The sequence below is a fragment of the Spinacia oleracea genome, chromosome 4 (genome assembly GCF_020520425.1).
Source record: "Spinacia oleracea cultivar Varoflay chromosome 4, BTI_SOV_V1, whole genome shotgun sequence".
In the NCBI taxonomy this organism is placed as follows: Eukaryota; Viridiplantae; Streptophyta; class Magnoliopsida; order Caryophyllales; family Amaranthaceae; genus Spinacia; species Spinacia oleracea.
Window position 1 is genome coordinate 31987723 of NC_079490.1, and position 24456 is coordinate 32012178.

The 24456-nt window shown below is 38.1% G+C and overlaps 1 protein-coding gene across 1 annotated transcript; it reads right to left on the minus strand.

Annotated features, from left to right (window-relative positions):
- Window positions 1-228: 228 nt before the first annotated feature.
- On the minus strand, window positions 229-15332 carry LOC110801092 (serine/threonine-protein kinase EDR1). The gene is made up of 13 exons (XM_022006409.1): window positions 14736-15332; window positions 13128-13550; window positions 12608-12711; window positions 9136-10265; window positions 8694-8734; window positions 7864-7932; window positions 6719-6819; window positions 5204-5282; window positions 5034-5132; window positions 3371-3439; window positions 3252-3301; window positions 855-1031; window positions 229-732 (listed from the first exon to the last, which is right to left on the minus strand). Exons 1-13 carry the CDS (start codon window positions 15189-15191, stop codon window positions 597-599), a joined length of 2934 nt encoding a protein of 977 aa, XP_021862101.1. The 5' UTR covers window positions 15192-15332; the 3' UTR covers window positions 229-596.
- Window positions 15333-24456: the final 9124 nt, after the last annotated feature.

Genomic DNA, 24456 nt, shown 5'->3' on the forward strand with positions numbered 1-24456 from the left:
TCAAAGCAAATCATTCTGAAATGCGGTTGATGGAAAATCAACTAATTCGTGCCATGGAATCTGACACCTCGGTGAGGAAACATATATTTGTATATAAGCAGTTAGTTCATCACAATTTCTCAAACTCAGCTGGTTCATGTCATTTTAATTGCTTGCTTTAACAGAGTAACAATAATATTCCTCTCATCTCCCTTATATAACTGTTAACTCTTAACAAAGGAACACCAATTAGCGAAGATAAACGCATATATACATGGAAATGCTGGTTTTACACTTCCTGGTCCGATTTCATAAGAAAGTGTATAGCGTATATAGATATATACATCACAATGTTTGTATAAAAAATAAAAAATAAAAAATAAAAATAAAACTATGCACATCTCTGTACAAAATTTGGCTGCTCTGGCTCCTGTAATTGAAACTTGATCACTACTTACATTGACAATAAAAACTGCCCTGTAAGCCTTAACCAACTTTTTCTTTTCTTGTGTGTTTAACTAATTTTACTATTTTTCCTGCATAAAAACTTTCGGTTTGCTAAACTTTATGTACTTGAACTACATCCAGAATATGAGGTCTTTATTCACATTTCACAATCAAGGCGTAGAATTTACAGAAATCTCTGATTGGGTTGCTGAACTTTGCTGGTCAATCTGTGAAGAGAGAGCAAGATGCTGCAAAGACTTCAGAGCTACACAGAGCTGTGCAAATGAAGGGCGCAGGTTCGGCTCCCTGGAATTTTTCAGATAAATTAAGCATGCATTACATTACATGACCCCCAAACTTATAAAACCTTTAATGCAAGAAAAACATGGGGATGGGCAACGAAAAGATAAAGAGACTAGAGAACTTACGTCTGCCAACATTCCCATATTATCCTACCAACCAAAGGATCAACTTCCTTGGAGATGTCTAGGCGCCGATTCTGGAAACCTACTGCCCCAACAACTTGCATCGGGTTCATCCCACTCCAAGGAAGTTTAAGTGTTGCAAGCTCCCACAATATCACTCCAAAGCTATAAACATCACATCTGTTGACCAAGTAAAACAATATTCAACTCAGTCATTGTAGCAACAATGGCCCAATACGGCATTGTTATCACTTATCAGGACTAAAGCAGTTCCCCTGCCTACACTAAGTGCTACTTTAAGGAAAACGCACTCAGCCATAATTATCTTTGATTGCAGGCAAAAATCTAACATTCAAGAGTAGCAACTGACTACTGTTTTTTCAAATGGTTTTTCTAATACACAAATATACATCCTCCGTTCTTATATAAGTGCAACATAGCAGGTTGGCCCACGTATTAAGGAGGTACATGTGTGTGTGAGCGGGAGAGAGAGAGACCACAAACCGAATTGTTTGTGCCTTTATTTTTTTAAAGGAAAATTTGTCAAATACAACCCTTGAAACTTTCCTCTTTATGGGCTTCAAACTTTCATTTTTGTTAATTACAACCCAAAACTTAAACTCTCACGTTAAATTACAACCTCAAGTCAGATTCCGACTAACGGTATTGGTGAGTGATGTCATAATTATGATTCCACCCAGTTTTCTCTCAATTAAATGAATTTTAAAGAAAAAATAACCAAATTTTTTTTAAAAAGTTATTCCTCAAATCAGACGTTAGACACCAAAAAGAAAATAAAAATTTATGATCTTCTTCATCATCATCATTGGCAAACCCCGAAAGGAAGAGTAAAATTGAAGAACAAAGACCAGGAGCTGAGACCAATTGCGAGTGAAGCTGAGAAGGGGCGAAAAAGGAGGACCATTTTCAGGAACAACAACAAAAGAATTCATCAAATTATGGTAATCGCATCATCAGGTCTAATTAGATACGACATTGCCGCTTCATCGCCATCACCGAAGACGCAACAAATACATATACCCTTTGCGGAGCAATTGCAAGTTTTGGGAATGATTGAGATTATGGATTTTGAGAGTGTTGCTGCTATGTCCCCGAATCGTCTCCACAATACGTTTGGTACTCTCTCCTTCCCCATTTTTTCAGGCGAGTTTTTTCTATGAATTATGTGACCTGATTTGGGTGCGATTGAAAAGTTTTGGGTTTTTGGAGTGTAGAAATGGTGGCGGTGTGTGAATCGTGTGATGTAAGTTGGAGACTTGGAGGGAAAAGGGGTAAATTTTGATGGAGTAACGAGAAAAAGAAGAAGAAGATGATGATGATGATGATGATGATGATGAAAATCACATTTTCTTTTTGGTTATTTCTGATATGATACGAGAGAGTAATTTTATTTTATTTTGTTTAAATGTTTTTTCAAATTTATTTAATTGAGAGGAAATCGGTTGGAATTATAATTATGACATTCATTTTCCGATACCGTTATCCGAAATCAGACCCAAGGTTGTAATTTAGAATCGGAGAGGCGAAAAAGGAGGAGCATTTTCAGGAACAACAACAAAAGAATTCATCAAATTATGGTAATCGCATCATTAGGTCTAATTAGATACGACATTGCCGCTTCACCGCCATCACCGAAGACGCAACAAATACATATACCCTTTGCGGAGCAATTGCAAGTTTTGGGAATGATTGAGATTATGGATTTTGAGAGTGTTGCTGCTATGTCCCCGAATCGTCTCCACAATACGTTTGGTACTCTCTCCTTCCCCATTTTTTCGGGCGAGTTTTTTCTATGAATTATGTGACATGATTTGGGTGCGATTGAAAAGTTTTGGGTTTTTGGAGTGCAGTAATGGGGGCGGTGTGTGAATCGTGTGATGTAAGTTGGAGACTTGGAGGGAAAAGGGGTAAATTTTGATGGAGTAACGAGAAGAAGAAGAAGATGATGGAAATCACAAATTTTCATTTTTCTTTTTGGTGATTTCTGATATGATACGAGAGAGTAATTTTATTTTATTTTGTTTAAATGTTTTTTCAAATTTATTTAATTGAGAGGAAATCGGTTGGAATTATAATTATGACATCATTTTCCGATACCGTTAGCCGAAATCAGACCCAAGGTTGTAATTTAGAATCGGGGTCTAAGTTTTGGGTTGTAATTAACAAAAATAAAAGTTTGAGGTTGTAACCCGTAGAGAGGGGAAGTTAATAATCCTTTTAAACACCCAAAACGGGAAGTGTTGCACTTATATTAGAACAGGGGAGGACCCTTTTTTGTGCGGGGAGAGGGAAGGGCGGGGGTTTTCTAATCTTGCAAACACCAGGACACTAGCGCAGAGCTGATAGGGGAAAGAAATACAAAAAATGAAAGACACTTACTTCTCATTTGATGGTTCATTTCGAAGAACTTCAGGAGCCATCCATTCAGGCTGTTCAACAAAGAGTACTGGTTAGTGTAAAATAACATATCAAAAACATATAAAAAAAGTTATCTTTACCGTTCCAGCAGTTGATTTAGAAGACAAAAATGTATTATGCTTCAGCCTTGACAATCCAAAATCACAAACCTGCAGTGACAAATTCTTGTTAGAAAGTGACCATAACCATCTAGAATGTCAAGTGTGGGGCAACAACATACTAGAAACAGAAAATAATTTATTATGCTCACACCTGCATCATTAATCCTACAAGAAATACACATGCATAAGCTACACCTGAGAAATAATCTTTGCAGCGGAGGGTCGGACGTACGCAACCTTGATGTATATATATATATATACAAAACCTTGATGTATACTCCCTCCGTCCCTTAATACTCGCACCGGTTTGACCGGTGCGGAGTTTAAGACACTTTAATTGACTTGTTAATTTGATGGGTGTTAATTGATAGTGGGGTATTTTTTTAATATAGTTAGTGGGAAATGTGTAAGGGGTGAAGGGTGGGGAGTGTGGGGTCACTGGGGTGTGAATTTTTAAATGATTTTTTGTAGGGAGTAGGGGTGTAAGTGGGTTAGTAGGTAAGTGTGAGAAATAATATAATATTGGTAAAAAAATTCCATTTATAGAAGCGGTGCAAGTAGACCTGTCAAAAATTGACCCGACCCGAAAACCAACCCGAAAATACTGGATCTTGAACAAGATTTTGTGACCCGTAACCCGATTTTATCCGAACCCGAGCAACCCGAAAAGTAACGGGTCATAACCCGACCGAACCCGTTTTGGACCCGACCGATTGAGAATCATTGTATTTATAGTAATAAATGAGATTATGAGAAAATTTAAGCATAATAAACACGTTTTTACTATTGTTGTGTGTAATATGATTTTATTTTGAATTATACGTCATTTTATGGTTAAATTTGACTAAATATAAACTTGTGTAGGAAAATTTGTTTATTAGTGCCCATATTTTGTATATTTATCGCCTAAATTAATAAGCGTTTTAAAATCTCTCAACCCGTTGGGTCGACCCGACACCGAAAGTTCTGGGTCTTGAACAAGCATTTGTAAACCCGAACCCGAACGTGACCGACCCGAATCAACCCAAACCCGAAAATAATTTTTTACAACCCGACTCGACCGGCCCGTTTGACAGGTCTAGGTGCAAGTATTAAGGGACGGCCCGAAAAGGAAAGTGGTGCGAGTATTAAGGGACGGAGGGGGAATTATATATATATATATATATATATATATATATATATATATATATATATATATATATATATATATCAGCTAAAGGATGGCTTTTTTGCAGGTTTGAAAACAAACAAAAAAAGTTACTATTTAGAGTGTGGGTCACTGGGTCCCTATAAAAACATCTCCAAGTGTTCCTAAAGTAAAGAATTTCTAGAGTACCAACAAACGCTAAGGCTGTATATTTCTAAGGCTGTAAGAGTACAGAGGTCACAGGATAGTTCACTCATAATTCATATAGGCCTTTCAAGTCTACAGACACTGTTTTTTTATGATAAAGCTAATCAACGCCTATGTGCTTTTGGTACCAACAAAATACAATGAAGATACTGTGAGTTGTCCTCCCTTCTTGTGTGTTTCCCTTTCCCCTATTTACGGGGATTGGGGGAGGATGGGCGGCAGAAGGATATCAGTGTCAAAATATGCCAGGAAGAATTTCGGTTGAAAGGCAACAAAAATTCAAATTACCTTCACATTCCAATTCTTGTCAACTAGTAAGTTGGGCGACTTTAAATCACGGTGCACGATTGTTGGTGTGCTTGTATGCAAGCAATTCATGCCCCTCGCCTGCAAATAAGAGGGTTATCATAGGTGCACTACCATGGGAACTAACATAGTGAAAAGGTGAAGAGCCATACAACATCCAGCGCCATTTTAATCCTACGCTTTTCGTCAATTTGACAATTAGGACGATGGAGAATCCGGTACAAGCTTCCTCTACAATACAGGAAAAAAAAAAGGTCAAATGTAATTTCTCTACCTCAATGTAAATAATAGTCAATGATCTCCAATTTCCATATTTCTCTACCTCAAATGTAAATAATAGTCAATGATCTCCAATTTCCATAACTGCGTCACCACAACCCCATCCCAACCAAAATAATATTTTAAAAAAGATTGGAAAGCTGGTGATGACTGATTCATAATGGCTAAAAAATAATCAGCAATGAAAATCTTTCAAGCAGAGTACTGTTTGAAACAAGTTTTACAACTAAAGGAGCCAATGAGATAGCTACATATACAGCTTATGTTGCGTCGACACTCTGGTTGATGGAGGGTGTCGGGTATCGGATCCTCCAATACTTCGACACGACATGACACCCAGATATATATAGTGGCCTTGTATGAAATTTATTACACCTAGAGTGTCGGATCCTCAAATCCTTGTCGGACATGACACCTAAATAAGAGTGTGAGCAACATAGTATACATCCATCATATTCCAAGATCATTTCAGAATATTTTAAAATATCTACCACAAATCTAAATGGAAAGCATCCTATCTCCTCCAACACGTAAATGGCCAACCCCCTACATAGCACAAAGTCAATGAAAAAGCCAGGAGACATACATTTTCTTCAGAATCCAACTACTCTTCTCACTTCTCCCAAAACTGATACAGGTCACAAAATTATCTGTCCTCAGCTCCTCACATAATACAAGGAAGCAAACATCAGTTTAATTGCAATCTTGGTCTCTGGACAAGGATCTATTAAAAAAAGTCTATCTTTCTAGCAACTACTCTGTATTAGCTATCCTGAATTCCTGAAAGCTGCCTACGGTTTTCCTAACTCAAGTTGGTAAATTGCATAGTGGGTCATACGAAGGAAAGAACACTGGCTTCAGATTATATATATTTTTTTTGATGGAAACATAATGATGTTCAAGGGCATCACAGAAAGCTAATTTAACACATATTATTACCAGAAACAGAACAAAGTCTGTTCCCTTTTGTGATATTACTTATAAAATTTTAAATTATTCAAAACATTTCAAATTTTTAGTCAAAAATGGATTTTAATCTATTTAACTACTAATCAGTGGTCCATTTAAGTTCTACCAGAAGTGTTCAAATTCAGCAGGTGAAGATATCCTAAATTTCAGCAATTTCATTATTCATTTTCCCCTTCATTTACAATACAACCATTTAACCACAGGCAGCAGGGGGTAATACTATATCAGCAAACTATTCATTTATCTGAGCATCTAAACAGGGAATCTCTTTGTAATACTTCAATTTCTCCCCTTTCTCAAAGTTGACAACTGGTTTAATCATCATTAGTTTAATGTTCTAAAATTTGTTTCTACATTTTATGTTGAAAAACTAACAGAATTGGTTACAACTTTCTTAACACAGATTAAATAGCACATACCTCGGAAGAAATTCAGACACAATTGATAAATGCGGCGGGCGAGTAACAGCACCCATAAACAAAACAACGTTAGGATGGCGCAATCTTCGCATTATACGGACCTGTAGTTGAAGGGGAAAGCAAGGGAATCAATCCAGTGCTAGAAACTTGAATATATGAAACACTGAAATATTATTTTCAGAAATACAGAACATCTATAAGTTCGACCTAATAAGAACGACATGATTATACAAATTGAATCAAAAGACTTGAAGTGTTCACATACTTCACACACATCAAAATACTGGAGTCTTTTTCAGAGTAATGTCAATGATATGTCACTCTTATACAGAGAATTAAACTAATCAGTATCACAGACCAGTCTCTTATTTTACACTGAAAGTAAAAAACCTACAGGTCCTACAAAATGACACATTTCTATTCTTTTTTACGCATAGCACACCCGGTTCACCGGAGCTTAGCTCCGACTACATCCGGATCCGACCCGTGTCGCACACCTTGCTTATGGTGGGTGAGTCTCTCAACAAGAGTTTCTGCATACGGCGAGGCTCGAACCCGAGACCTCCCTTAAGCGGCATCAAGCTGCTTACCACTTGAGCCAACTCTATGTTGGTTCATTTCTATTCTTAAGGAGAAGTCATAACCAATAAAATTTGAAAAAGAGGAAAAAATTCCACAAATAACTTCCAGTCTTGCAATTACTAAAGAACAAAAGTTACAACATAAAACAGATCAGCATTGCTCATACACATGCTGTATTCAAGGTAAAAGGATTTCAGGATGACAAATTAATTTGTAGAAGGGTAAGTAAATTTTAGAGATCAAGGTTGTTAATTTCAGTTACAAAATGAAAACTACGAGCATTCCTCCATAACCTCTGTGACAACATCAGTCAAATTTACAACATTCACAAGCCACTTTCAGCTTTCTTTTTCCCCCGGTAACCTATAGCATCCCTGCACTTGATCCACTACATAATACTCTGTACACTAGTGTTCTTGGTGAAAATACATCTTACTCAGCTTTAACATTTTTATAGAGTGAAGAAACATTTGGTAACAAAACAGAAAAAGAATAACTAGATATAAACTTTCCAAGAGCCAGAGAACCTATTATGTTCCGTGCAAAACAGCTTCGACACTTACCTCTCTTTTGAACTCTGCTAAAGCAGCCCCAGAGAAATCCTGGTCCAAGAATTTCTTGACAGCAACTTCCTGCAGTGCAAAACACCAACAACTTATAAGCTCTTGGATTTGCCAGGCAATAAGCAAGATGCATCCCTGCTGAAACAAAGAAAAGACTACAGACCAAAACTGTTGTCATCTAAAGGTAAACTTTTTAGTGTGGAGTTTGTAAAGTATCCTCACCTGCTCACCCCCCACATGAGTGTAAACATATTGATCATAGTTAGACCTTTAAGCAGGTCGGCTTGATAAACAATCAATATAGCAACACTCAACCTTGACTCTTGGTCGAATTAACCAAACACTTAATAATGCATCAACGCTTACCTTAATTTTGCATTCACTCATTAATTCAAGAAAACATTGCTAGAAAAAATTCCAATTTGTTTATTACTGGCAATACTAAAAATATCCCACTTACGGGTAATTCTAGGAATAATCACAAGTTCAAAACAATGTATGAGTCTAACACTAACCATACAACTCCATCAATAACAAATGCCCCAATAAAATTAAAGCAATACTAACTGTGAAACACATCAATCGGACCAGGAACAAGAGAGGAGAGGAAGAAAAGTTTTCATTTATGTATGGAAGATTACAAATTCGAAGATTTTAGACAATTGTGTTTCTTCCAGCACTGTTTCATTACCTATCATGAATCAAATGCCATAATTTAAACAGTATCTCAAGATTCTCAGCCATTCCAGTCAACCCTCCTCAACCCTAATGCTACTAAGGATTTCGAGGTAACACCTTTTTTCTTATTGATGTGACAAAATAGAACTTACCGTGCCATTCCAGTCTGCGTGGTAGACCTCCCCGTATGAACCTGTCATGCAGCATGAGCGAAGAACCAATCAAACAATGGAATGAAAAGTGACCCGCCAATACAAGGAAATGAGGGCAATTAACCAATAAAGCTCAAGGCTTTCAATTCAATATCAGCCACAAAGAGTAGAGGGAGAATAACTTCTCTGAGCAAATAACAGTTACCACTTACCATGTGACCTAGGGCCTAAAGTGACTAATAGTTGACACCTGACAGATAAACACTTAACTCCTAAATCCAGTAAGAGAAGAATAGAAGTTGTAGGAAGATAACATAGGACTCAGATAAATTCTAGCAAATACAAACCACGTCTTAAACAAGCATGTAACCCAGTAAAGAAAATTGATTAATGAGCAATAGTCTCAAAACTATAACATGAAAGAAAATGATAGAGTTTATACCTAGTCCAATCCTTTCACCAATAATAAGGTCTTCCCACAAAATTTCACATTCACCCACATCATCTAGCACTTGGTCAACTACCTTTCCGTTAGAATCTACAGGTCTTAGATCGAAATCATTTAATATATATCCTGTTCCAATGAAACCCTCAGTAGTGCACTTGCCACCACTGGTGCCACCTTTTTTGCGTTCAGTTCCCTGAACAAGCATGTCGCCAGAAGAGGCTGCTTCCTTCAGGGAGTCTTTCACTTGGGTGGCAATTCTGACTTCCGCTGTAAAAGACTCATCATTCTGACCACTGCCCGTTGCAGCAGTTGTAGTAACACTAACAGAGCTGCCCACATCGATGTTTACACCACTTGGAGTCGAACTCTCCAACTGAGAGCCATTTTGACGTAAATTTTGGGAAGCTGATGTTCTAGATGAAGTTACTGGTGCCGCTCTGGAATCTTTGTTTCCATTGTTATTTCTCGGGAGTTGACTTTCAACAATATCATAATCTTTATTCCTGGGGACATAATTGATAGCCTGGTGGTTTTTCCACATCATGGGAGAAGGCGGTTTTCTGGAGACAGCATCATTCTTAAATCTCTGAGACTCATCAATCTCGTATTTGGGTTTATTTTGCTGTGAAGCTTGGCCAGAAACTCGTAAATGGAATGGATTAAGTTCCGCAAAAAGATTCTTTGATTCATCATTATTACCTTGATTATAGGGTACTACATTAACATTCAACCTGGTACCATCACCTGCAGCAAGGGCTCCACGATGTGGTTTAAACAAAGATGCCCCCACTGCTGATGTTGAAGGCAAATCCAATTGATTGCTTGGGTATGATTGGCTGGAAGCTCTTGAAGGGCCAGCACCCATGTCATTACTGGTGCTTGAAGACGAAGGCAATGATTCAATCTTTCCAATGACTGAATTCCGACCAAAATGAGAATTATTTTCAACAGGAGAGCCCCCACTTGGCCTTGAATTTACTGGCTTTAGTCTGGCATTTGTTGGCTGCAAGGAAGGGATCTTGTTTAGTTTTTGGTTGTATACTGGAACAGGAGAATCCTTCATGTTTAATACATCTGAAGGTATTAGTGTTCCTGGGGCTGCCATGAGATCAACCAAAAACTCCCTGTGCAATTTATCAGATATTAAAATGAGGAAAAGCAGGGACACAAGAACTCTTTTGCATTAGAAATGGTGCGAATTAAAGTATGAATGTCCATGTCAAACAGAGTGCTACAAGGAATCAAAGAACTATTTTCCAATAAAACATACAGGTAATTGAATGGGGGGGGGGGGAGGAAAATCAACCCCGTTAAGAAAAAATCCACCTTCTGCTTCCACCATCCACTTCATCAAGACACTAAAACGGGAAATACACCCCAGAATATAAAAGTTAACAATTGGCCTTCGCCATTTTAGAGTCGAGGATGGGAACAATCAGCTCTTTTACGACACAATAAAGGAAAAACACAAATATCCTGAAGATACTGGGCCACACTCATCGATATCTGACAGAAGCACAAAATTAGATGACAATATATTTTTCTCATGTATCATTGGCTTAAGGAGAACCTCTTTCCTATAGAAAACTGTATCTAATATAATTAAATAAGGGCACAAACAGTCATACATAAGCTAGCCTCCATCAAAACAATTAATTTTACTTAGCCAGCCGAGCAAATTATCTCCATATTAATATGGTATGACTGGCAATTTATGCTGGCCAACTTAAAAATATCCAAATTAGATCAAGGGCTTATCCCTTGATTCAAATATGGCGACATACTCCTGTTAGTGAAGTATTATAGTATGGACCCTTTCCACACAAAAATTCTCTTTATCTTGCTTTTACGCTTTTCCATTTCTACAGGTCGGCTGAAGTTGCTTCCATGACGAAAGGAAGAGGCCCACGCTGCCCACCATAAGAACATAGATCCTCAGTTCCCTACGAATGAAAGTAGCGAGTTGAGACTAGAGGAGAATATTAGACATTATCTTGCACCCATCTTGAAGTTATGGGCATATCATCCGAATAAATTACTCCCTCTTTTTTTTTCCTTTGCTTCCGACTTCCCTTTTACGGTAAGCATTTACTTTGTATTTCCTACTGTTACTTTTTCCCTAATAAAATCTAGACATGTGACTCCAATGTATAAATCGAAAATGCAGTATTGGACGCGGTGTCTCGACAGTGCAAATGATGCGTTAGTCACGGACCGTATTGCTTTTGTCGTTGTAGGAATGTGAAATTTTATTTTTATTTGAATTTTTAAATTGAATAAGTTGGAAATTTATTTGAAGGATCTTATCATTTCTTCCATACAAAAATATCAAGGCTATCCCACGTTTTGGGCTCATTGAAAATAATCAATTATATTTAAAAAGGCCCAATGAAAAGTGACAACACGCCCCCTTCCCTAAGCCCTGCACTTGAGTATTTAATTAAAAAAAGAATCCCATTGTCAGCCCCACTCACCACCTACCCAAGTAACTCTCCCCTAAACCGTACATGTGACATAATTAAACAAATTCTTTTGTCAACCTTCTCTTTCCTCTCTTGTTTCTGAAAGTGGAGTTCTCTACTTGATTTCAATGGAGTTTCTCCATTTCTTTCCTTTTTCCCTTTTTTGGTCGTGAACATGGGGAATTCGGCTGAAAATTGAGTAGATGTGAGGCTAATAACGTTTCATGCGGACAAAATCGGTTCGGAACAATTCAACCAGCCAAGATCTTACCGCTTTTCCAAACACCTTTACAAACCGAGATATATAACATATCGCATGCCTCCAAAACCGAGTTCATTCGGTGAATGTTTACACCATGCTCCAATGGCCCCTCCATAAACCCTTATTCCTCGAAGACCACTCAAAGCAAGTAGGAACAACAAAAAATGGAGGCAGTAGTAAGCTACTCAAACAACATTTGTGTATTCTTTCAATACATCTTTGATCTAAATTACTTAAACTACAAGCTCGAATTAAAAGGACTTGTGTATTCTTAAACTACAAGCTCGAATTAAAAGGATTTGTGTATTCTTTCAATACATCTTTGATCTGAATTCGAGATGAGATGAGAATGCACCAATAGTTTGAAATTTATTCTACTTCAAATTTTAAAGGAAAATGACAAGTGTCAGCTTAAAACAGCTGAACAAGAGATACAATGAGCTTTTGCAGCTGAACCATAATTCTGAATTTCTGATACAGGGAAGGGATAAGTTTCTGATTTATTCTACCCTAGCTCCTTTCCCAATATATACATTTCTTCGCCTTTTCTTCAAGAGAAAGGAGGGCATGGAGATTTGAAAACTTGATTTGTCACCAAATGAAGTCAGCAAATTCATAACATAACATACCAATGTATTATATTCAAAGAATACAGTACGTTAGAATGCAGATTGCAAGAATATTTTAGGACATAAGAAAAATAATTGCATCAATAGCTACATTCTAAGAGAGTAAGAGGTACCTCTCGTCAGCCATCTTTATTATGTTAATAGCATCATCTTCAACGCCGGTGTAATGACTTCCTTTCACAAGTCTACATTTTATCCCGACATTGTCGGCTAATACCTACTCGTTAAAAAAATTTACAAGGAAAAGGACAAACAGTTGTAAGATATATATCAGACTTAGTAGCATATAAATGACACTGAAATAGCAATTTAATAAGAGAGGAAGAAAAGTTTACGAAGACAATCATATCAATGCATATTCAAATCTTCCCGTCTTTATCCATTTAGTAACCCCCTCTCATCCAAACACCAAAAACTGTTTCTTATATTTTGGGTCTATAGGAACCAGGCTTCCTACCACCTTAACCTAGTTTGCATAAGTTCATGTACAGGTTTACAGCCATTCCATTAAAGAACACTACACTGCAGTTTTTATTAATGGATGGGCCCATGATAGTCTAACAATGGTGGAATAAAATCAAAGAACACACTGATTTCATCCAGAAGGAAGTAATGCGTAAAACATCAACTAACCTTAAAGAGCAAAGCCCGATGGCGTGACAAGCCAACCCTTACAGAACCAATTGGAAAAACACTTGTATGAAGAGAAGTTCTCAATTCTGTGCTGATTTCCATCCATTTTGCCAATACTATACCTGCATCCTTAACTGGTCCTCCCATGTGTTCTGTAACAAGTTCAGCAAGTCTTTGAACCAAAATGCCAACTTCGGATGCAGGACAGTCAAGTGCAAAACAATGTGCAACTTGCTCCAATTCCACAAGTATAGGATCAATTGTCCTATTAACTATCACGGCCTCAAAACCTGAATCGCCGGCATTTGTTTCAAGATCTACAAGAGAAGGCATATTTCCTTGCACTGCTGGATCCACTGAAATAACGAATGCATCATAGAAGCCATCGACCACCTTCTCCTCATAATCAAGTACATTGTAATCCTAGTAAAGCAAAAGTTCAATTTCAGCACACCAAAAATAGCAGCAAATATTTTAATAGCGAGCAAAATACACCGAAGCTCGCTATTAAGCACAAATAAGAACAAAATATTTTCATATCAACTGCTATCCAAACAAGAGATAAATTGTTAAGAGTTTCTTTCACCGGCATGAATTTTCTAGGGTAATAACTGCAATCCAATTTGCCTATATACCAGCGCAACAAGTCTACCTTTTTTCCAGAGCGAATCTATCAATTTAAACTTTTAAACTTAATACCTCCTTCATTCTACAAATAACAACCAAACAAGATGAAAATTCACCTTAAAAATTAAATAACAATTTTACATCTCAAAATATCCTCATAAATTCACTAGAGTGACTCAAGAGGTCTAGAGTGACGTAGTAAGCATTCGGTCAATTAAAGAAGTTCCATGAAGGAACAATGTGATCAGTATGTGTGGATAGAAAGTGTATACTTATGAATCGCTAAGAAAACTTACAACCCTACTATTTCCCATCAGCTAAACTAATTGGAACTAAAATGTGTAAAAAAACATAATGTTCATTTGATCCAATAAGTTCAGATTAGTTGCAACGAGGTCAGGTTCCAATCAGGTCCTATAAGTTCCAATAAATTCCTATAAGTTTACTCTCTTAAAAAGTCCAATAAGTTTCAAACAGGTTCTATCATGTTCCTATCAGGTCAATTAGGTATCAGGTCCAATCAGTTCTGGTGTTAGGTGGCGAACAAAACGCACCATGGATCTAAGCTTGAATTACAATCGAATATATCAATTGAACTTCATGACTTATACAAAATTTGGATTGGAAGTAAAAATGTTATCCCAATCAAAGTTCCAAGAAAATTTATAGGCATAGGAGATTCAAATTCATAATTGTAATGAAATTTGAATGCTTGCAAATACAAACAAATTTAAACTAATACTACCTTTCCTTTCAATCTCACAAGACACAATTGTGCAAATGTTCGAACAAGATGATAAAGTTTCGACATTCAACTGGACTAACTTCCTCTAAAATGAGCAACAACAACTTAATAAACACTACAATAAGGTCAAAAAATACTAATTTCAGCAACAAATACATGACAAGCTCCTACATTTCATCAGTATTCAAATTTTCAACTAAAATTACCAAAATCAATGAAGAAATTCAGAAACTCACCCAAAACCGCCGCGACAAGGCCTCACCAGAAGCCTCTTTATCCCGGCCCTTATCAATAGAATTAGACCTCCCCAAACTCAACAAAGTGGCCGCACGGATCTGATCATTTTCCGGATCATCTCGAAACTCAGAATTCGAAGCACTAATCGCTAAAGCAAGCTGCATCTGAAATTCCTCCTCAGACGAAAAGTAATCACCTTGCCGAAGATGATCATTCTTTGCCAAATTCACCGCCGGCAAGTTTCCGACACCGGTAAGCTGAGAATTACCTTGATCGGTGGATTGCGTTGCCGTTGCCGCCACCGCCATCGATGACGATGTTGCCGCCGAAGAGGACGACGAAGTAGAAGTTGAGGATTGAGGTTGCGAAGTAGAAGAAGGAGAAGGAGTTAGGGTTTCATTGTTAGTGCGATTAAGGTCGTGACTTTTATGAAGCTTCTTGAAAATGTGCTTCATTTCTTGGTTCTGGTTTTTCTTCTCTAGTAAGTTTGAGTTTGTCGTCTGTCTGAGTTATATAGTGTGTGGAAATGCTAACTAGATTTTGTTGATAGAGGAGAGAGAGAAACAGAAACAGAAACAGAAAGTGTGAGGAAGGTGAGTGTGTTGGGACTTGGGAGAGTTTTTATTTGATGACGCGGTTTATAACAGCACAATAAAAAAAACAGTTCGTTTTTTACACGAAGTGCCTCCAAATTTAAAATTTACTAAATGTCTTCAAATTTTAATAATTCATAAAATATTCTTATTTAACAATTTAATATACGAAAATTTCAGGAAATGCTCTCGAGTTTTTCCATAATTCACCAAACGTCCATCAAGTTTCAATAATTCATAAAATACCCCTCACAATTCGTACAAATACCCAAAATACCCTTACTAATAACGGGCCGTTAGTCTGCCGTTAGCCAAGTTTTCAATTCACCCAAATGCCCCTACTCTGAAACTTATTTCACCAAATGGCCCTATTCTGAAACTTATTTCACCAAATGCCCATACTCTGAAACTTATTTCACCAAATGGCCCTATTCTGAAACTTATTTCACCAAATGCCCTAAACCTAAATATAGTTATTCTGATGTTCCAACGGCTAGTTTTATGTTTGAAAAGTAGTCGTTGGTCATGGTTGGCTATAAAACCCTGTTGCTGAATGGTTCTTGTAATTTAGATGTTATTTGCCACGCATATTTGTAAATATGCGACGCACTGGGTTTTGAAATTTTTTTTTTTTCGAATTCGCGATCTACCTTAATTGCTTAGGAATTCATTCTGACTTAGGTTATTGCTCGACAAACACTGCGCCCTCCCAAACGAAACCACCACCAACACCAACACTAGCTGCTTCGTTCTCACCGGCGGCACTGTCGTCGTTACTTCGCCGCCTTCCGTCGCGCCGGCCGTTCCTTCGCGACGGTCGTTCCTTCGCTACTTAATTCACTGCTTCGCCTCACTGCGCGCTTCACGTACTGCTTGCTCCCTTTTTAGAGCCGCCGCCCACGGCCAAGGAATTCGTCCACGACACGGCAGCCGCCCACGCCGCCACCCACTCAGCCGCCCTTGTTCATTGTCATCTCTCCTCTCTTAGGTATTGGATTTTAATTTTGATATTTATTGAATTTTAATTGTGCATTTTAATTTTAATTGTGGACATTATAATTGAATTTTAATTGTGGACATTATAATTGAATTTTAATTATGCATTATAATTGAATTTTAATGGTTGATATTATTTGTTGAATTTTAATTGGGTACATTTTAGGATTTAGGTTTTGATGAATTTTAGTTGTAGGTTTTGTTGAATTTTAGTTGAATTATATTTTAATTGGGTACATTTTAGGATTTAGGTTTTGTTGAATTTTAGTTGTTTATTACATTAAGGTTTTGTTGAATTAAAAGTTATGAAATGAAGTTTTGGGTTTGTGTAGTTTTATGAGATGGTTTGTGTAGGTTATGAAATGAATTTAGGCTATGAAATGAATTTAGGTGATATATGAAATCATGTTTTGGGTTTGCTACAAAATTTTGGATTTATAATGATATGAATAGCCTAGTTTATATTCTAACCTTTGACAAAATTTGGTCATATTGTTTTATCTTTAGTGGTTGAAAATGGATCGGAGTTGGATGTATGATAGTAAACGATTTTCTACAAGGTTCTTACAAGGGATTCAAGAGTTCATTAAGGTTGCCTTGAAACATCAATCAGAACATGAATCAAGTTTAATTCTGTGTCCTTGTTGTGATTGCAATAATTCAAGGGGGTATCGGGATATTGATGATATTGTTGATCACATAGTTCGTCGCGGTTTTAAGGGTAACTACACGACGTGGACATGGCATGGTGAGAGCATAGATCATGGGGCAAGTTCTAGTATGCCGAGCTCGAGTCAGCATAATCATTGTGATAATGGTGATGATAATGAAATTGAGGATGATATTGGTGTTGAAAGTGAGGAAGAAGAGGAGAAAGATAGGATAGATGATATGATGCATGATGTGGAAGACCATCATTTCGTTGAGCGTCCCCATATGTATGATAGTATAATCAAAGCTTCCGCAACACCGTTATATCCTGGTTCTACACAAACTGTACTTGGTGCCGTCATCGAATATTTCAACTTAAAAGTGGAAAACGGTTGGACCAACAAGAGTTTTTCACAGTTTTTGGAGGCCACGTCTGGTAATCTTCCTGAAGGAAACAAACTTCCAAGGTCTAACTATGAGGCCCAGAAGCTTATGTTTCCTTTGGGTATGGATTATGAGAAGATACACGCGTGTCCAAATGATTGCGTGTTGTATCGAAAGCAGTATGCAAATCTGCATGAGTGTCCAAGATGCGGATTGTCCCGTTACAAGATCGTGGAGAATGATGCAACATCAACTAAGAAGAAACCTTCTCCGGCTAAGGTGCTTTGGTATCTTCCAATTATACCAAGATTTAAGCGCCTTTTCTCAGAAGAGAAAACTGCAAAACTCTTGAGGTGGCATGCCGAAGGGAGGAAGAAAGATGGGTTAATGAGGCATCCTGCTGATTCTCCACAATGGAGGAACATTGATCGAAAGTACAAGGTCTTTAGGGAAGAAGTTTGGAATCTCAGGCTTGGTCTTTGCACGGATGGAATGAACCCATTTGGGACACTTAGTACCCAATATAGCACTTGGCCGGTTCTTCTCACCATATACAATTTGCCTCCTTTGTTATGCATGAAGCGTAGATACATCATGTTGTCGCTCTTAATCTCTGGGCCTAAACAACCCGAAAATGACATAGATGTGTATCTAGAGCCACTCATTGAAGATTTGAAATTGTTGTGGGATGAAGGGGTGTTGATGTTTGATGCATACACCAAAACCAATTTCACTTTACGTGCCATGATTTTTTGTACGATAAATGATTTCCCGGCTTATGGAAATTTGTCAGGGTATTATGTAAAGGGAAAGAAGGCATGTCCAGTTTGTCATGATGATTTGGTCTCGAGGCGCCTAAAATTTTGTGGGAAAGATGTGTACATGGATTACCGGATGTATCTTCCTGAAGATCACCCATTTCGAAAAGAGAAGGAAGCTTTTAATGGAGAATTGGAGATGAGAGAAGCTCCTGCCCCCTTATGTGCGTGTGAGGTTTATGAACGGGTTAAAGACATTGAGACAGAGTTTGGTAAGCCTTATAAAGGTCAGCCAAGTGGTGGTTACAAGAAGAGGTCTATCTTTTGGGATCTCCCATATTGGAGAGATTTGGAAGTTAGGCATTGTTTGGATGTAATGCATATTGAGAAAAATGTTTGTGATGCCATTGTTGGGACATTGTTGAATATGCAAGGGAAAACGAAGGATGGGCCTAAAGTTAGACAAGATATGGCTGCTATGGGTCGCTCCGAGTTGGCACCTCAAGAAAGGGGAAAACGCTGGTACCTTCCTCCAGCTTGTTTCACCTTGTCTAAAAAGGAGAAAGTTAGCTTTTGTGAGTCTTTGCATGGCTTAAAGGTCCCTGCTGGTTACTCTTCAAATTTTCGTAGACTTGTGTCCATGTCTGACTTGAAATTAGTTGGAATGAAATCTCATGATTGTCACGTGTTGATGCAACAATTGCTGCCGGTTGCAATTCGAGGGATATTGCCGCCACAAGTGAGGTATACCATTACAAGATTGTGTTTCTTTTTCAACACAATTTGTAGCAAGGTGATCAATCCAACAATACTGGATGATTTGCAGGCCGATGTACTTGAGACCATGTGTCGGTTTAAAAAGTATTTTCCGCCATCATTCTTTGACATGATGCCTCATTTGATTATTCATCTTGTTCGTGAAATTAAGCTTTGTGGGCCAGTTTGTATGAGGTACATGTATCCCTTTGAACGGGAAATGGGTACCTTGAAAGATAGAGTGATGAATTCGGCCAAACCTGAAGCTAGTATTGTCCAACGAACCGTCGCGGAGGAAGTTGCTGCATGGGTTTCTCAATATATGGCACGTTTGAAAGAAGTCGGAGTACCAAAGTCTAGACATGATGGGAGACTTGGGGGTCAAGGTACAATTGGCAGGAAAAGGATATCAATCGGTTCTGAAATGATGTGTAAGGTTGAGCTGTTTGTGGTGCAAAGTCTTAGTGAAGTCCATCCATACGTGGCTGAGCACATGAACTTTCTTAGAGAGCAATATCCTTCAAAAAATGGTCCTCAACTGATAAAAGAGCATAATCGTTCATTCCTCACATGATTCAAGCGTCGAGTGATGGATCAATTTTCCGACACGCCTAATGAGGTATCTGACATGGTGAGATGGTTGGCATATGGTCCTAAATGTCAAGTCATATCTTATGAGGGGTACGACATCAATGGCTATTCTTTTTACACGAAGCGACAAGATGACAAAACGACGATGCAAAATAGTGGTGTTACGGCAATATGTTTGTCTTCAGAGTATGCTAGTGTAAAAGATAGAACACTTGTAGATAAGACGAACTCTTACTATGGAGTCATTGAAGAAATATTAGAGTTGGAATATAAGTATTTTAAGATTCCTCTATTCCGGTGCAAGTGGGTTGATATTAGCCGCGGTGTCAAAAAGGATGAACATGGGTACCTGACACTTGTAAACTTTAGTTGAGTTGGGCATCTTGCAGATCCTTTCATATTAGCATCACAGGCAAAACAAATCTTTTACATGGGTGACCCTGCCGATCGTAGTTGGTCAGTTGTTCTGGAAGGCAAAAGAAGAATACTTGGCGTTGAGGATGTAGATGATGAAGAAGAGTATGATGAGAAGTTTAATGAGGTTCCACCTTCTGAAGGAAATAATGCCCTTGGTCCAAGTATGCATTCAATGTTAAGTCTAATAAATGCGGTTCAGTATTAATTAACAAGTTAATAATTCAGTGAGATCAAGTGAACTGAATGCCTAGCTAGAGGCCGCTTCAGTTCAAGTGGAATTAATGATATTAATCCACAGCTTACTCTTGACTGAAACCGTAGGGTCACACAAATAGTACGTAAACGGATCAAGTATTTAATGGCATTAAATACTCCATCTATGGATATTCGGAATCGACGGATCTTGGTTTCAGTGGGAGCTGAGATCGTCACAGGCAAGAAATGAATACTCCGGAAACGATGATATTGCCGGAAACGGAAATATAGATCGTATCGGAAATATTAATATTATCCAAGTCGTAGATGTTGCCGGAAACGGAAACATGGTACGTATCGGAAAATATTATCGGAAATGGAAATATTGCCGGAATCGGAAATATTGCCGGAAACGGAAATATTGTCTGAATTGGAAATATTATCGGAATCGGAAAATAATTCCGGAAGCGGAAATATTAAATATTTGTTCGAAACGGAAATTAATTCCGGAATCGGAAATGTTAAATATTGTTCGTATCTGAAATAAATTCCGGAATCGGAAAATTAATCGGAAGCGCGTCGTACGAATTAGCATCGGACGAGCTTGCTAGACGAAGGCCCAGCACGAAGCCAGGCCCACGTCCAGCAAGGGAAACGCGCGCCACAACACGCCAGCCCAAGGCTGCGCCAGGCCCACCGCAAGGCAGGCCCAGCGCGCGCCCAAGGCTGCGGCAGTCGTGGGCTGCGATGCTCGGGCTGTGCGCGCGCGCGCATGGCGCCCCTCGTGGGCTGCTGTGCGTGCGTGGGTGTTTGTGTTCACATACGAAACCTAAAACGTACAGGATTCGTTTAATGATTAAATTCCTAATTCTATTTGATAAATTAATTAAATAAGAGTTTTATTGTGATTCTAATTTAATTAATTCGTATCCTAATTCGATTCCAATTCTCTTTCCATACCCCTATAAATATGTGGCCTGGGTTCACAATTTATAACAAGTTTTTCAAGTATTCAAAGTGAGTTTTTGAGAGAAAAATTCAGACACATTCCTTGCTCAAAAGTGCCGAAATTTTTAGTACCTTAAGGGCGATTCTAGTTGGTCAATCTTAAGGCGGATCCGGACGTACTGTGGACTATCTACGGAGGGACGACACTTGGAGTCCTAAAGACTTGTTCTTGTTCGGTTCGGGCGCAGCTAGGGAAGGCACGCAACAAAGAGTATGCATCTAAACTATGCTAAATGATTATGTGTAAATAATATGTTTTCCTGGCTAAATGGTTTTTCCGCATGATTTATGAATTGTCATATGTATCATAACCTTACACCTTCCTCCTGGCATATCCCTCAAATGATTGACGATGTTGACATGAGTTATACGCGCCGAGATCATGATGAAGGATTTTATGTTGAAAAAGAGAAATAGTGGGATAGGTACTATTTTGGCAACTATTTTTTTCACCAAGTTAATTTGTAGATTAGTTAAAAGTTGGGTTCGAAAATGTCATTTTTGCCTAAATATGTACTATAACGACCCAATTAGCCTTAAATGTGGAATAATAGATTAGTACGAGTCTTAGAAAGTTATAACTATGCATATGAGACATGTAATAAGATTGAAAACATTCCTTAGGTTCTTTAGTTAAAAGTTGGGTTCGAAAACGTCATTTTTGCCTAAATATGTACTATAACGACCCAATTAGCCTTAAATGTGGAATAATAGATTAGTACGAGTCTTAGAAAGTTATAACTATGCATATGAGACATGTAATAAGATTGAAAACATTCCTTAGGTTCTTTAGTTAAAAGTTGGGTTCGAAAACGTCATTTTTGCCTAAATATGTACTATAACGACCCAATTAGCCTTAAATGTGGAATAATAGATTAGTACGAGTCTTAGAAAGTTATAACTATGCATATGAGACATGTAATAAGATTGAAAACATTCCTTAAGTTGTTTAGTTAAAGGTTGGGTTCGAAAACGTCATTTTTGCCTAAATATGTACTATAACGACCCAATTACCCTTAAATGTGGAATAATAGATTAGTACGAGGCTTATAAAGTTATAACTATGCATATGAGACATGTAATAAGTTTGAAAACATTCCTTAAGTTGTTTAGTTAAAAGTTGGGTTCGAAAACGTCATTTTTGCCTAAATATGTACTATAACGACCCAATTAGCCTTAAATGTGGAATAATAGATTAGTACGAGTCTTAGAAAGTTATAACTATGCATATGAGACATGTAATAAGATTGAAAACATTCCTTAAGTTGTTTAGTTAAAAGTTGGGTTCGAAAACGTCATTTTTGCCTAAATATGTACTATAACGACCCAATTACCCTTAAATGTGGAATAATAGATTAGTACGAGGCTTAGAAAGTTATAACTATGCATATGGTTTGGGTTTGAATCGAAATAATGACAGCATGCATGCTTGAGAGAAGAGTTTTGTGAGATTGGGTGACTGTTTCTAAGTTACGGTCCCTACATTGCAATATTTTGATGGTGTCTTTTATGGGTTTCTGTTCCAAAATGTTGCAAAACCCTTGGGCGTTTTAGTGCAATTGAGCATGTAAATACGCGAATGAAGAGCTGTGCAGATCAATGAGTTCTGATCAGTTCTGTGCACTGATCTGCACAGCTCAAATCAGAACTGTGCAGATCAGTGCACAGAACTGATCAGTTCTGACCAGTTCTGTGCACTGATCTGCACAGCTTAGATCAGAACTGTGCAGATCAGTGCACAGAACTGGTCAGTTCTGATCAGTTCTGTGCACTGATCTGCACAGTTCAGATCAGAACTGTGCAGATGGAGGCTTTGAAGCTACCTATAGAGGAGAGTGACACAAATTGGAGGCTTTGAAGCTACCTACATCCCCTTCCCTCTCCCTCTTGCCTTGTCTCACCTTAGTGAAGTCCTTATGAGTGGCAATGATGATGACTGCGTATGATGTACACTATTGGCTTGTTTATACTGTATGTGATAATGTGATCAGGAACTTTCAAAAGCTGACACCGATTCCTCCTTGATACCTTTCTTTTTCTTTCTTATGGTGGATTTTTCCATGTATAAACAAAAACAGAACTGCATCTTCTAAGTTATACGGTTATACCTTCAAGGAGAGTTTGTTAGTATATAATTGCAGGAAAATAATATTTCAATACCAAAAGAATTTCTTGACTGCCAAGATATTGTGCGGATTTGATAATTGCATCAAAATGGTTCCTAATTTTTCTCTTATACAAAACATATTCAGATATGCATTTCTTGAAGGAAATAATGCCCTTGGTCCAAGTATGCATTCAATGTAAAGTCTAATAAATGTGGTTCAGTATTAATTAACAAGTTAATAATTCAGTGAGATCAAGTGAGCTGAATGCCTAGCTAGAGGCCGCTTCAGTTCAAGTGGAATTAATGATATTAATCCACAGCTTACTCTTGACTGAACCCGTAGGGTCACACAAATAGTACGTAAACGGATCAAGTATTTAATGGCATTAAATACTCCATCTATGGATATTCGGAATCGACGGATCTTGGTTTCTGTGGGAGCTGAGATCGTCACAGGCAAGAAATGAATACTCCGGAAACGATGATATTGCCGGAAACGGAAATATGGATCGTATCGGAAATATAAATATTATCCAAGTCGTAGATTTTGCCGGAAACGGAAACATGGTACGTATCGGAAAATATTATCGGAAACGGAAATATTAAATATTTGTTCGGAAACGGAAATTAATTCCGGAATCGGAAATATTAAATATTGCTTGTATCGGAAATGAATTCCGGAATCGGGAAATTATTCGGAAGCGTATCGTACGAATTAGCATCGGACGAGGCCTGCCAGACGAAGGCCCAGCACGAAGCCGGGCCATCGCCCAGCAAGCCAGCGCGCCACAACGCACCAGCCAAGGCTGCGCCAGGCCCACCGCAAGGCAGGCCCAGCGTGCGCCAAGGCTGCGGCAGCGTATGGGCCTCGTGGCAATGGGCTGCGAGCTCGCGGGCTGCGCGCGCGCGCATGGCGCCCCTCGTGGGCTGCTGTGCATGCGTGTGTGTGTTTGTGTGCTATACGAATCCTAAAGCTATCAGGTTTCGACATATGATTAAATTCCTAAACCTAAAAGGATGAATTAATTAAATAAGAATTCTATTAGGATTCTAGTTTAATTGATTCGTATCCTAATAGGATTCCAGTTCCTTTTCCATACCTCTATAAATAAGGGCCTACGGTCATTATTTGTACACACGATTCAAGTATTCAAAGTGATTTTTGAGAGCAAAAATTCAGTCACATAATTGCCTACAATAGCCGAAAATTCTAAGTACCTTAAGGGCGATCCTAGTTGGTCAAGCTTAAGGCGGATCCGGACGT